This window comes from Marmota flaviventris, chromosome 6 (genome assembly GCF_047511675.1).
Source record: "Marmota flaviventris isolate mMarFla1 chromosome 6, mMarFla1.hap1, whole genome shotgun sequence".
NCBI lineage: Eukaryota > Metazoa > Chordata > Mammalia > Rodentia > Sciuridae > Marmota > Marmota flaviventris.
The window spans coordinates 19,031,948-19,047,514 of NC_092503.1; the positions used below are offsets into that span (position 1 = coordinate 19,031,948).

The 15,567-nt window shown below is 35.1% G+C and overlaps 1 protein-coding gene and 1 pseudogene across 9 annotated transcripts in view; both read right to left on the bottom strand.

Moving 5' to 3' along the window:
- The window catches only part of Adgb (androglobin), a 169,142-nt gene that overhangs the window by 60,505 nt on the left and 93,070 nt on the right, over positions 1 to 15,567 (bottom strand). For 7 of the 9 annotated variants that reach the window (XM_071612936.1, XM_071612933.1, XM_071612932.1 and 4 more), the window contains 5 exons: positions 14,156 to 14,291; positions 13,418 to 13,558; positions 11,144 to 11,237; positions 7,980 to 8,114; positions 7,295 to 7,448 (listed from right to left, as the gene is read on the bottom strand). In XM_071612936.1, coding sequence (XP_071469037.1) covers positions 7,295 to 7,448; positions 7,980 to 8,114; positions 11,144 to 11,237; positions 13,418 to 13,558; positions 14,156 to 14,291 — 660 coding nt within the window. The remainder of the gene's footprint in view (positions 1 to 7,294; positions 7,449 to 7,979; positions 8,115 to 11,143; positions 11,238 to 13,417; positions 13,559 to 14,155; positions 14,292 to 15,567) is intronic. The other 2 variants (XM_071612930.1, XM_071612934.1) reach the window with 2 other exon arrangements.
- On the bottom strand, positions 4,550 to 4,897 carry LOC114095961 (type III endosome membrane protein TEMP pseudogene; annotated as a pseudogene).

Genomic DNA, 15,567 nt, shown 5'->3' on the forward strand with positions numbered 1-15,567 from the left:
TATTTTAACAATATCAGTTCTTCCAATCCATGAATATGAATATGAACATGTATTATCTATCTTTCTGTCTTCCTTTCTTTCTCTCTCCTCTCCCTCTCTCTCCTTTGCTGTCCTCTATAATGTCTTTCTTCAGTGTTTTACAGTTTTCACTGTGGAGCTCTTTCACTTCCTTGGTTAAGATTGTTCCTAAGTCTATTTGTTTTGTAGCTGATGTGAATGAAATTGCTTTAATTTCTTTTTCAACATGTTTTTTATTTGGGTACAGAAATGTGACTATTTTGTTGATTTTGTATCTTGCTACTTTGGTGAATTTATTTATTGTAAGGTCCCACAATTTTTAGAGTATTTAGGTTTTTCTATCTAGAGAATATGTATCTGCAAACACAGTTAATTTAACTTCATCTTTTCTAATTGGATTCCTTTATTTATTTCTCTTGCCTAATTGCTCTTGGTAAAACTTCTAGTAACATATCAAATAAAAGAGATAAATTAGATATCCTTGTCTTGCTCCCAATCATAGAGGAAACACTTTCAGTTTTTCCCCATTCAGTATATTACCTGTCTTATTATACTATATTTTGATTTTATGATTTTGAGGTAGGTTCTTTCTAGGCCAAATTTCTTGAGAGTTCTATTATGAAGGGATCTCAATTATCATGAAATGCTTTTTCTGTGTAAAGTGATCATATGTTTTTGTCTTTCATTTTGTTGATGTGTTGTTGTGTTACATTTATGGACTTGTATATGATGAACTATCCTTTTGTCCCGGGACAAATCCTACCTGGTCATGGTATATAGGATCTTTTTAATACACAGTTGAATTCAATTTTCTAATATGAACAGTTTAAGAATTGGGTTTAGTTCTTCATTCAATGTTTTCTAGACTGCACCTCTAAAGCCATTGGGTCCTGGACTTTTATAGAAGAGAGATTTTAAATTATTTTTAGTTATTATAATCTCATTATATATATGGTTATAATTAATATTAGATTGTTTCTTTTCTATTCAAATTAGGTAGGTTGTATGTATTTTAAAATTTATCTATTTGTTTTACGTTTTCTGTTTTTGAAGCATATAATTAATTGTTCAAGGTAGTTTCTTCTTCTTCTTATTATTATTATTATTTTTTGTATTTTTGTGGTATCAGTTGCAAGGTTTCCTTTTGGCCTCTCACTTTATTTGGAGCTTTCTCTCTCTCTCCCCACCTCTTTCTTCCCCCCCTCTCTCTCTTTCTTCCCCCCCTCTCTCTCTTTCTTGGTTAGCCCAGCTAAAGTTTTGTCAATTTTATTAATCCTTTCAAAAACAAACAAACAAAACTCTGTTGTTCACTGATCATTTGAACTTTTTTGTTTTGATTGATTGATTCTCTGATCTTTATTCTTTCTTTCCTTTCACTAACTTTATTGACTTTTTGTAGGTCTTTCAAGTGCTTTGTTACATTGTTTACATTTCTAGGTTTTGGTGTATGCATTATTGCTATAAATTTCCCTCTGTCCTGCTTTTACTGTATCCCAAAGATTTTGTTATGTTTGTTTTCAATTTCGTTAATTTCTATAAACGTTTTTTTCCCTTTAATTTCTTCCATTATTGATTGGTCATTTAGGAGCATGCTATTTAATTTTTACTTATTTGTATATTTTCCAATCTTCTTGTTGATTTGTAATACTAATCTGAGAAGATACACATGATATAATTTATTTTTAAAAAATTATTGAGACTTGATTTGTGACCTAATGTACAATCTATGTGTGAAAAAGAATGTGTATTCTACTGCTATTGGATGGAATGTTCTGTAAATATCTGTTAGGTCCATTTTATCTATAGTATGGTTCAACTCAGATGTTTCTTTATTTTTTTAATTGTCATTCCTTTGAGAAAAGTGAGGTATTGAGGTTCTACACTATCCTTTCATTAGAGTCTATCTCTTTCTTCAGGTTAAATAATATTTGCTTTATGTTCTTATGTGATCCTAAGAACATATATGTTTATAATTAATATATCTTCTTATTTAATTGACCTTTTTAGTAATATATAATAAACTTCTTTGTCTCTTTTTACAGTTTTGCATGATTTATCTATTCTAAACCCTTCACTTTTATTGTGTGTATCTTTAACAGTGAAGAGAGTTTTTTGTAGGCAGCATATATATTTAGATCTTGTGGTTTTTTGTTTATTTATCCAGTTTATGTCATTTGATTAGTTAATTTTAGTCCATTTACACTAAGGAATATTATTGATAGTATGAGTATATTCCTGAAATTTGGTTAATTGTATTCTGCTTGCTTTGTATATTTTTTGCTTCTTTACACCTCTTTTATTATTTATTTTTTGTGATTTGGTAGTTTTCTGACATGTTAAGTTTTAGTTCTCTTCCCTTTCACTTTCATGATCTGCTCTAGAGAGTATTGGTATATTTGTGTGTTTTAAGATGGTAGTTATTATCCTTTCATTTCTAGTGTAGAATGCCCTTAAGTATTTAAGTTGGTCTGGTGGTGATGAATTCCCTCAGACTTTGCTTATCTGGGAAAGACTTCATTTCTCATTTAGTTTTGAAAGATAATTTTTCTTGGTATAATATTCTTGGTTGGCAGTTTTTTCTTTCAATGTTTTCAATGCATCTTCCCCCTTTCTTCTGGCCTGTAAGCATTCTTTTTTTTTTTTTTTTTTTTTTTTTTGTTTTACTGAGAAATCTCTCTAGGTCTCAGGGGCCTTCCCTTTGACTTGACTTTTTTTTCTTGTTGATTTTGTGATGCTTTTTGTCGAGTCTTTTGAGAGTCTTGGATCTGGATGTCCATTTCTCTTTGAAGTTTTGAGACATTTTCAGACATTATTTCATAAAATGAGTTTTCAATGGCTTCCTCTTTTCTTTGTCTCCTGGAATTTCCACAATGCCTATTTTAGGTCTTTTGACTATGTCCCATATGCCTTGTAGGCTTTCTTTATTCTTTTAAATGTGTTTTTCTTTTTACTTGTCTGATTGTGTTAGTTTGTTAGACTAGTCTTTGAGTACTAGAAGTCTTTATTTTGCTTGATCTGTGTGGATGCTCTCTGTTGAATTTCTCACTTATATTGACTAAATATTTGGTTCTGAGTTTTATGATTGGTTATTTTTAAAATTATTATTTCTACCTCTCTGGTAAATTTTTCATCCATATCCTGCATTGTGTTCCTTACTTTTTGGTATTGTTTATTTGCATTTTTTTTTGTGGTGTGGGGGATTGAACCCAGGGCCTTGGGCATGCAAGGCAAGCACCTCTACCAACTGAGCTATGTCCCCAGCCCTGTTTATTTGCATTCTTTTGTATCTCACTACATTTCTTTAGGATCATTATTTTAGGTCCTTTAGGCATCTCATAGATTTCCTTCAATTGAGATTAGCTTATTGAGAATTATTGTTTTACTTTGAAGGTGATATTTTTTCTTTCATGTTTCTTGTGTTCTTATATTGATTTATGCACATCTGTTATTACATTTATTTCTTCCAATTTTTTGAAGTCCTGGAAGTGATGAATATGAATGAGCCTGACTTTTGGTCCCTTGGGACAAGTTTGAATGATATTGAGGCTGTTTACATTAACAGCTGAAATCCCAAGGTTGTAGGCTACTTTGGAGACCTTCCTTAGCTCCCATTAGTCACATGCAGATGTTGGTAGGGGTCCTGGTCCCTCCTTGTGATGTTCATAGAGATTGGCCAGAGCCCTCCCAGCTCCCAATGCACAGAAGATGAAATGGGGAACTTGCAATAAGTAGTCCATCTTCCAGAGACCGTGGGGTTAGGAGGGGACCTCCCTGAGAGTATGCTGTAGAGTATAGGCACTGGTAGGTGTCCAGAGCGTCAGGGCTCAGCCAGGTCTTTCCTCAAGACTAGATGCAGAGACACAGGTGAAATTAAAGCCTGCACAATCAGAAACCAGAGCTTTAACCATCATATTCTTATTTGGTTCAACTATTATTTAAATGTCTCTTCCAAAATTAAGTACTGATGATTAATATTAGTAACTTATCTAGCAAAGAAGAGCTTATTTGTAGAATCTGATGTTATCTATCCCTTTGATAGACTCTACCTTAAAACAAAATTGTATTTTTTTTTCTTGAACTTTTAAATTTAATCGCAAATTAAATTAACTATTTCTAGTCTGTGGGATAGGATTTTCATCACTATCAAAGGGGACTTAGAAAAGGGTCAGGCAGCCCAGGCCAAGGAACAACCTAAGCAAAACTTCATCTAATTAAGAAGGGAGTAAAGTAGGGGAAGGCAAAAGAGGAAACCAAGAGGCCCACGGAGGCCAGTCACAGAGGGACTTTTCTCCATACTCATACAGTTGTTAGGCTTTTTCCAGGTACCGCAGAGAGTCATTTAGAGTTATTAAGCAAGAGAAGGTCATTGTCACTTGGTGGCTAGTGTCAGGAAGGAGAGGATAGTGCTACTCCTGGTCAACCTTTAAGTCCTTCTCCCCTCTGTCCTTGAGGCTTGAGGCTCCCATTTAGCACCTGCTGTCCTTAAAACTGCCAGGCATGGAGGGAAGAGGGAGTATCCAAAGATCAGGGCTCAGAGGGAGAATTGGTCCCTGCATCCCTCCATCTCCAGCTCACCAGCCTCAGGCTGAATGTAATTGTCCTCATTGAAACCATCATCGTCCTCATCTTCACCTCTGGGTGGTTCCCACTTCCTGTTCTGGGTAGTGGGCGGTGTCAGTAGCTGGCATGGTAGTGGCAGCAGAGGTGGAATTTGGCAGCAAGTGCAAGGAGCACAGAGAAGATCACACCCCCAGAACAATCCCTACCAGCACAGGCCACACCACACCCACAGTCCAGGGGTTGTGGCTGATACTGTGAGGAGCTCCTAGGGCTCCACCTGGCTTTGGTTAGTCTCATTCAAGGAAGGGCTTGCTGACATCAGTGAGCCTTGACCCTTGCCAGAGGCCTATGCCTCTGTTCTTCAGGAACTGGGCACAGTCTGTGGCATAGAAGTGGCTTCTGGCTAGGCCAGCAGAACTTGGACAGGTCTAAATGAGCTATTTCTACCCAAAAGGAAATCTAAGTCAAACTTGATAAACAGGCACAAAATATCCATAATTTGTGTGAAGACACATTTGTTACTGAAGAACTGGTTCTCTTCTGCAATATTTGTTTCAGCACAGGAGTTCTGCTTCTGGGAGGTGTCATTTATAAGTAAAGTAAATTTCATAATACTATCATTTTGGGGGGGGGGGGGGAGTGCAGGGGTGTGCCTGGGATTGAACTTAGGGCCACTTGACCACTGAGCCACTACTATACTATAATTTTTAGTGGAACTTAACTATAATATAAAAGGAATTGTGGGTTAAATAAAGTTTATAAATATGTGTTTAATGTACAGAAATTGAGTTTTATTACCAAGTTATTCTATTTTAAGTGAGACATGAATATATTTTCAAAAGTAGATAAAATAATCAATATTAATAAAAGCAACTAAATACAAATAAAATAACATACTGATAAATTGGTTTTAATGAAGTGTTTTAAAATTATGTTTAAATGTATAATATCAAATAGATAACTGCACACAAAAATATTGTTTTTCATATTTTTTCATAAGTATGAGTGTGAAACTTGCCCCATTTAACTCAAAGTAAATATTTAAGCTCAAATTGCAATTTAATAATGTGTTCAAATTTAGTAAGATCTGACTATAATATCAAAAAAGTTTATCTCATGTAAAATAATTTAAAATGTTAAGGTTTTAATAAAGACATATAAGATTTTAAATTAGAATGAAATATCAGTGAAAATAATAAAAATTATTTTAAGATATCTTTATACATACGTATGTATACATGTGTGTATATATGCATGTGTGTATATATATATATATATATATATATATGAATCTATATACACACACATGCATATATACACACATGTATACATACGTATGTATAAAGATATCTTTAAAAAAATATATATATATACACACATATATCAACTGGATTAAATGATTTTATAAACATTTTATTGCTTTGACTTTGATAAAGTTTCCTAAAATTCCCAAAACAGTTCAAAATAACTATTACATTTTTATGCTGTTAATATATTTTTAATTTATCTCTGCATTCCTACAAATATGTTAGCTAGATCTGTCTTACACAAAGTAATGCATGAATCATAGACTGAAATGAATCTCAGAAGTCAAATACAACCTCAACCCAAACAGAAAAATGAAGAGATTCAAAACCATACAGCTAAAGAATGGAAGGAGAGAGCTAAAACAGATCCTGTGGCTTCCAGTCCAGGTATATACTATCCTTTGTCATGATTCCTTGTTAGAGGGAATGATTAAAAACATAAACATAAGACTTAAATATATAGAGAGGAAAAAGGGTTTGAGGGGAGATCAGAGATCAGGGTCTATCCTTCATTTATCAGGAGCATTGCCAAGTGTTTCTTGATGCCAAAGGAATTTATGTGGCCTTTGAAAAGACTAATGGGGGTGGTGAGCAGGTGTATAATCTCAATCTTCTGAAATATTTATGAGTAGAATAAAAACTCGGTGAGAAAGAGAGATGCCAACTGATTGGTTTGGGGATAAGACTAAAATGGGCTCTATAATTCATTTCTGCTTCAAGAGTTTGAATGATTTCAGTAATTAGAATTGCTGGGAGCCATTAGCCAAGTAGGTATGACAATTTCCTTGCCAGCGTACCCCATGTTGCTGACATGTTGCAGCGACATTGAATGTAGGTGACCTTGCTCAAGGACCAAGGCAGATTAGGGTGTTCCCGGTTTTAAGATAATCGTGTTTAGGGCGTTCCCAGTTTAGGTTCCAGGTTTAAGGTTTAAGATTATTCCTGCTGGGAATAGGGCGTATCCTGCTGCCTGAGTTCCCCTTGAGTTCTCACGGGATTCAGACAGTATATTTTGGAGATAGAAGCCCGGTGGAGGTGGATTTGGGCAGAGAACGTGGATTTCGCCAGAACGTGATTGTAGACGGCTGGTGTGAGTTCGGGAATAAAGAGTTGCTGTTTGAATCTACAAGCTGTGTGGTGGCTCGTGATTGTGTGCCCAGCCAGACTGCGGCATTTGTGCCCAGCCAGACTGTGGCATAGAATATCTAATGCTTTCTTTTTATAATATTTTGGGAGGAAAAAGTGAGAGGTCCAAGAGGTAAAGGATGCACTGTAATTCACATTAACCACCTCCCCCTGTCAAATGAAGAGGAATTGTACTAAGAAAACACAGGACTCTGTTCCTCTATTCTAAGTTGGTAGTCTTCACCACTGTTATATCACATGGGGAGAATTAATTTTACACGTACCTTATTCTTGGTATAAAGGTGAGGTACCACTTTTTGGAACACCTTTGGCACTTGTTCCATTGTGTCATTATTAACGACGTGTAGTATACAGACTGGAAGTGTAGTGTAGACTTTAGGGACCAAAATCATATCTTGAGGAAACAAAAATGTTTCTCTGCAATCACAAAATTATGGACTTTTCTTAACTTGAGTCTTAAAGTTTGAAATTAGATTTAGTGCCAAGAAAATTTTTTTAGAAGTTTAAATAAAGTTCCAACTAACTAAAAGGTTCACATATTATTTCTTCAGAAATTATCATTAATTATGTTATTTTGACATATAAATCTTAACTACATTAAGAAATCCCATTTTATATATAATTTGTTATTTTTAGCTGATATTCTATTGCTCAGAAGTGAAATCTATTTCTATACTACAAGCATATTAATGTGTTATATTACTTTAATCATATTTCTAAATGTGACTATAAAATTCACATCGTCATATTTTGATGAAAGGAACATAGATAAGGATGTCTATATTATTCATCCATAACAAATGTGGAAAATTTTAACCTACTTATGAAAGCAAACTATAAATCGAGTTATTACTACTCTACTTTTACTACTATAAGTAAAACTCTACAGATATAAATACTGTATGCCATTTAAAGATGATATAATTCACCACTATTTAATAGTCTCACCTGAATACTATAAACCAAGAATTTGGTGGCTGGTCTGGATAGGTCACAGAATAGTCAGCAAAAGAAATCTTAGTTTCTTCATCTTGATAGCAAGGGTAAGATTCAATAGATTTGCACTTGCTTTTGAACATTAGTCTAGAAATGTAAAAGTAAATTGAGTATAAATGAAAAACAGGCTACTTTTAAAATAAACTCTTAAACAGAGAATAAATAGTGCAGGCAATGGTTTGATAGATTGAGTCCTTAATCAAAGTGTGGCCATGTGAGCCAGTACCTGGTGCCAAGGTAAAGGAGCCCATCCCAAGCACTCCTAAAAGATGTCTCTTGAAGGCACCCTAAGTTGTCTGAACTCTAGATCAAGGGAGAGTTATTGGTGGTAATCAAAGTTCATCGGTGGAAAATGAGACCCGAGTTTATAGCTGGGGAAATCAGAAGCAAACCAGCTTTAGGTAGCAGCCACTAAATGATCTAGAACTGAGGAGGAAAATAAGAGACCAGAATGGAATTTAAATATTAAAAGTGGGTTTGGAAAAATAGACTAAAAACAAAAACAAAAAGAACTAAAGCCATGAACAAGGGAAGAGTACTAGAGCTTTCCTTCTGCATGATTTCTGCTATATAAGGAAGTGGTGAATGCAGCTGGTTAAAAGAATTATAGACTGCAGTCTGTCCACGTTTGCCCCCTGCAAGATTGGCATACTCCAAAATTTCATGTGATGGCTCCTCTTGGGTCTTTTTCCTCCCACCCTACCAAAATCTAGATCCAGCCTTTGTAGTACCAGCAATATAGGCTCTTTTATATGAAGTCTCAGGTATTTTCTGGGATAGAGACTATAATGGACATAGAAAATGGTTCTCTATTAGAGGTCAATTCAGACCTAGAGATGTTCTTGGCTCCCAGAAGGCAGATGGTTTCATTGGTGGTCAGTGGAAAGCAAAGCCATGGAGCCCTTATGGAGGACAGAGTTCATATAAGCCAGTTGATCCTCAGTCTTTGGTGATGGGAGAAAATTAGCAGGGTTATACCTGGAGGGGTTTATAAAGCCTTTTAAAATGGTAACAAGAACAAAGAGTAAGGGTTGCCTGGGGTAGAGGTGACTTCTGCTTATAGTCCTGGCATAAATATTAATAGTTCTCCATATTTTCTTGTCAAAGCGTCTGAATGTGAATGGCAAATGACGTGATCACCATAAGAGGAATTAAATGTGGTGGTCTGCTGATGCAGAACACTGCTGTAAGGCAGATGGGACTGACCCAATCTATACATGGGCTTTGGTTGAGCCAACACAAGAACAAAGCAGGTCATATGGAGCACTGAAATGAAACCTCCCACCATTCTAAAGTAAGGGTGAGACTGAGAGTCTTTCTAAACTGTCTCTTTTTCCCCCACACTCTGTGTGTGTTTTCATCTAACTCAAGAAATCCTAATAAATATAAGGTCATCCAAATCTTGATGTACCATGTGGAATATTGTGAATGACCCATAAAGACATCCACAATAGAGGTAAAAGATCTAATCATAATTAAGACTTAATTTAGTCAGATTTTTATTGACCCCACTTCTTCACAGGGGAACTTGTTCCTTAGCATGCCCTTTACATGAAAAGTAGGTGTAGGATCTGACTAGATAGAAATCTTCCTGTGTATGTGGGTGTAGTGGCACATGCCTGTCATCCTAGTGGCTTAGGAGGTGAGACAGGAGGATCACAAGTTCAAGGCCAGCCTCAGCAACTTAGTGATACCCTAAGCAACTCAGTGAGACCCTGTCTCAAAATAAAAAATAAAAAGGGCTGGGGATGTGGCTCAGAGATTAAGTACCCCTGGGTTCTAGAAATCTTCCCAGGAGAGCCTCCACAATGCAGAAGCAAAATGTAAAATGTACAATTTGCAGAAACAAATTGTAAAATTGCAAAATGTATTTATATATAATTTTCTATTTCTCTCTTGCCCACAAATAAAGTCAATTTTTAATTTATGTTAGTCTTGTATCCAACTTTCTTCAATTCTCTTGTTAATTCTAACAGTTTTTATGCATTTTTTGTTGTGTTCTACATACATAATCCTATTACCTGTTAATAGTGGAAGTTTTGTTTCTTCCTTTAAAGCCCTCGTGACTTCCGCTTTACTTTACTGCTGTTACACCCTTCTGGGAATTTCAGGACTATCTTGAGTGTAAGTGGCCGGACAGATATCTTTGTCTCATTACCAATCTCAGGGAAAACTTTCTCTAGGTGCAGTTTTCTTTATGTCTTTCCTACGTGGGGTCTGCAGATTCTCTTAAAAATATGGCTTGTTGTCTTTTATCAGCTTTTGGAAGTTCTCAGCTATTGCTTTCTTGCATTCCAGTCACTAACTACATATACTCTAGACTCTATGAGTGTGTTCCTCAAGTCCCTTGGACTCATTATTTACTTTTACATTCTTGCCTGCTTCAGTTGGATACTTTGCCATTGACCTGTCTTGTAGTACATCTGATCTCTTCTTCTCTTCTGCCTAATTTGCTGTTATATCCACTCTTGCTTTCAAATATTAAAATGTTCCAGTATATACTTTCTGTTTTACTATATTTTATTAATAAAAGTACTAAACTTTACATCTAGTTTTTCTTTCTTTCTTCTTTATGTTCCTGAGCATTTCCATAATAGTCATATCATAGCCAACTATAATAGGATTTTTTTTCTGCCACCTCCAATATCTGGATCAGGTGAGGCTTAAAATTACATATACATGAATAGTTTTCTCTTTATTTTATTCAGATTTTTCTATCTCTTGGAACAGACTTGTGGCTAGAATAAATTTTTCTTAAGGCTCAATCTACTTCCAATTTGCCCCTGTTGTCCTCTAGGGATTTTATCTGATTACTTTGTTTGTTGGGACATCTCCCTTACCTGATCCTAAACTCTTAACTTTTGTCTTCTTGGTTCAATAAGATTTCAGGAGGCTTTGTTCTGCTTTTCTATTTAGAATTTTAGCCATGTACAACTAAGACACAAACAAAAAGTAGCAATATTTTAGATAAACTGTAGTGAAATATTTTGGATAAAATGTAGTGGAAGTTCAAAAGCAGTGGTATTTCTAACTGTAATGATTCAGGAAAAACTCAACAGGTATGGTAGCATTTGAACTGGACCCTGAAGTACATCAATGTCACTATGGTGCCTTACCTTAAGAGTGAAACTGCATACTGTTCTAAATTCATTTCCAACATAGCCCAAACTTTTTGAAGTGTATCTGCAACAATAGCATTTTCCTTTGTCTCTAAAAATAATAATAAAAATAACAATATTAAATCTGTGAGATGCCTGAAAGATCATCTTTTTCGCAGTCTTCATTGCACAGATGAAGACTTTGAAATTCACAAGTAAGACAGCTCCAAACTCACAAGCTTCTTAACCAAAAAGATCATGTGTAAAGTATAGAACTATAAACTTTTAGGTAAGATCTCTGCTCACGACATTATGCTATTTTCCTTCATCTTTAGTTTGAATATCATAAACTGTTTTTTTTGATGTAGTGGAAGATACTCATCAAAAGGGTTATGTAAGAAGAGATTCTGTCACACCAGACATTTCTTATGGAAAATCTTCATCCCGGAAAAAGCAATTCAATCCATTTTTCTAAAGAACAAGAGCTAATAGGATTCCACTAATGCTTAATCTACTGCATTTATCCACAAATGGCTTAAAAGTAGGTGATCTTGTAGGAAGATGCATCCCATAATCAGCACCCTACAGTTAACTTGACAGAAACCAACATTCTTTTTCCAATTATCCTACTTCAATTTTTTTGTAGTGTTATGGTTTGATGCAAGGTGTCCTCCAAAAGCTCATGTGTGAGACAATGCAAGAAAGTTTAGAGGAGAAATGCTTGGGTTATGAGAGCTTTAACCCAATCAGTGAATTTCTCTCCTGATAGGATTAACTGAGTGGGAACCAAAGGTGGGTAGTGTATGGCTAGAGAAAGTGGACGGGCACTGGAGACATGCCCTTCTGGTATATATTTTGTATCTGGTGAGTGGAGTCTCTATCTCCCCTCCTGATCATCACGTGAGCTGAGTTCCTCTGGCATACTCTTCAACCATGATGTTATGCCTGACTTTGAGTCCCAAAGAATCGACCTGGTTATCTCTGGACTGGGATCTCTGAAAGTGTGAGCCACCAGCTAAACTTTTTCTCCTCTAAAATTGTGGTCATGTCTTTTAGTCACAGCAGAGAAAAAGCTGGCTAAAACACATAGTCTTTCCATAGATATCTAAAACTGATATCGTAAGATATTTACCTGTCTACTGTATATATACTTAATGCATATGGGAACATAAGTCTCATTAGAGCAGAAATTTTGTCTGTTTCACTGACTTCTATAATGCTAAAATCTACAACAGTGCTTCACTCATGAGTTTTACTCAATAACTATGTGGTGAGTGAAAGAAATGAAAATACCACTAAGAACATTATTAAATGGCTAAAGTTTTCCAGTTTCTAAAGGGGAAAATAAATCATTGTATGAATTTAATTTTAGAATATATATGGACAACTAAAAGCATATTTCACCATACATTTAGTTTGATAAATACATATATTTTTCTAATAGAAAAAATTAAAATCAGGCAATTGTAATATTTTCTGTCATAAAACTAAGCAGTGAACGTTTTTCCCTTGGTGTTTCTGTATAGTTTTGGCTCCTTACATGAATGTTTTGACTATTGGCATTAAATGTTTCAAATAGAGATTTTTTTATAACAAATATAACAAATATTTTTCAAGATAACCAAAAAATCTTATTGAAGATATTTTCCTATCAACATGCTGACAGAAATACCACAATAAAATAATTAAATATAATTTCTACTCTTTTCTCTTAAGCTATAATATACACATTTTCACATAAAATTTAAACACCTAAGTATATTTGATTTAATAAATCTCAGAATACACTTGAAAAAAATGCATTTCATGCATTCTTGAAGTGGTTACTCATATGGAGGCTTCTTTATTATTCATTCATTCATTCATTCATTCATCCATTCATTTGAAATCCACTCTAGAAATGTAGAAATCTCTACGACTTAACTGATGAGTGATACAGCTCGCTGATAGTCACTGGTTAGGTATTGAGAGAAAGATTAGTTCCTTCTTTGAAAGAATTTGCAATGGATTTGAAAACAAAACTGATCACTCCCTTGTTCCTTAATTATTCATGCATTCTTTCAGCAAGTATTTATTGTGTGCTCTGTATCAGGCACTCTGCTAAATTTGGGGAACAGGAGAGTGAGTGTTGACACGCTTATTGACCTCAAGTAATTTCAGTATTTGTAGAATGACAATTAATTAGCAGAGCCATAAAGTAGGACGACTGATTCTTAGATAATTTCAATTAGCACACATAAATACAGTTATTCTTATACACACCAGTTCATTTTATACGTGTTCAAAAAATACCTGGTGTTCTGGCTTTCATAAGTAATCTAATGTAAGCCCCTCTCCACATGGATTGAATTTTAATTGCTGCTGCCATTTCCTCAGGAGAATACTCTTTGTCATTTGATGATGGCAAAAAAAATTTAGTGTCTATCCATTCTGCTGGAAAAGAAAAACAAGCTCTGGACAGAAAAGCCATATTTAATCCCTTCCCCAAATTTCAATGCTTTTGCCTACTAAACCCTCTGACATGTTCAAGGCCACCATGCTGGATTTATCATTATATTGAATGTTGCCTGTTGTCTGTTTCAGAATGGGAACATTCTTGAGAAGGGAAACACGTGAACTAGGGATACCTCAGTGAACTATTAGAGATTGCTCTGTGCAAAGAGCCAGAGGTTTTCCTGAGAACTGAAAGGAAGCATAAAAATGATGGGAATGAAGATTGCATATGGGAAGAGGGGGAAGTAAAGACAATTGGTTTGGGGGATCTTCCTAGAGTGCCTTACATGATATCACCTAATGAGTAGCTTTCATATCTTTTTAAGGTTAGGAGAAAATAAAATGGGGAAATTCTGGAAGTAGGTGTGGCAGGAATTAGGAAGGATACTCAGCAGATCCTAGGAACTCCTTGACCTCTGTGACCATATCCACGTAGATCTGTTCAACCTACACCACAAAAATCTGAAGCGCATTCTTTACCAAGTACTTATCTCTATAGGGCTAGAGATTCTTTGGTCAAGTATTTAAAATTAATACCTAAAGAAACGTCCTCTAAGGAAGAATCAAGTAATTCCACATCCAAGACCATAGCACGGAATGCAAATTTAAAGTTTGAAAGAGGCTTTGCCATTTGAGCTTTTTTCATTAAACGCCATAAAGAAATATTAAAAACCTGAAAAAGATAAAATACATTTATACATTTTTGAAACCAAGAAAATGCCATAACCTGGCCATAGAATCTTAATGATATGTAAAAAAACATTTTTAAATATATATACAATCTAACAGAAGACTCTTTTTTTGGCGGGGGTGGTATTTGGGATTGAACTCTGAGGTGTTTTATCGCTGACCTCTGAGCTATACATCTCTAGCCTTTTGATTTTTTTTTTTTTAATTTTGAGACAGAGTCTCACTAAGTTGTTGAGGTTGGCCTTGAACCTACAATCCTCCTGTATCAGTTTCCCAAGTCACTGGGCTTGCTGGTATGCATTACCACACCCAGGTAACAGAAGACTCTTCCAAGCCTCACTCACCTAGTAAAGATCAAATTCATCATTTTCTTTTTTTCTAATTTAATAAAACTTAATTACTGCCATAAGTTTATGATAAATATCCAATCACAATACAGTGTTAAACTGGTTGAGAAGATACAGAGTAAGATAAAAATATGATCCATGTACTTAAGCAAGTTCAACACCATATTTCATTGTTAAAAGATGCTAGAAAGACATCATTGTTTAATATGGTAAAAAAACAAGAAAATATGTTGCTTAGAGTTTTTATCACTTTCTTATCATACAGGTGTATTTTTTATATTGAAAAAGTTCTTGCAGATATATTTAGTAAGGTTTTTCAGCATGTCACTTTTAAAATATATAATGGAGATGTTTTGTTACCAGAACACCCCCCTTTTTGTAAGGGATGCATGCATGAGGACCCTTTATATATTAAATCAGGGCTAGCCATGATAGGCCCAGGCACAAAGTCATGGGGAGCAGAGATGCTGACTACCCAAGGCCCTACTGCACAGTCTCTCTCTCCTCTAGGTGGTCATCTAACCTGTCAGTAACAGCAACTGACTATCCTTGACATGGTGCTTGATATTGTGACATCCTCTGAGGAGTCCAGCCAGTCACTTGGTGGCAAGTGAGTTTCCATGTATTTCCAACAAGGTGGTCATAGATTCATCTTTCCTAGAATTGACAGCTACCACAGGAATGAGTATCACTGTCCAGAAAGTTGTAGAAGATATGATTTATAAACATGCAATCCAGTCTAACATACTCTTGCACCAACAAACAGGCTATACAGTGAGGATATTTAACCTTTGAGAATTGTTTTGTACCCAGTGGTTCTAAAATTTTCTATAGATAGAATTGAATTCCTGGTAATTGGAATGGCACATGAAAGGATAAGAAAGAAGTCATCTTGGAATGAGAGTGTCCATC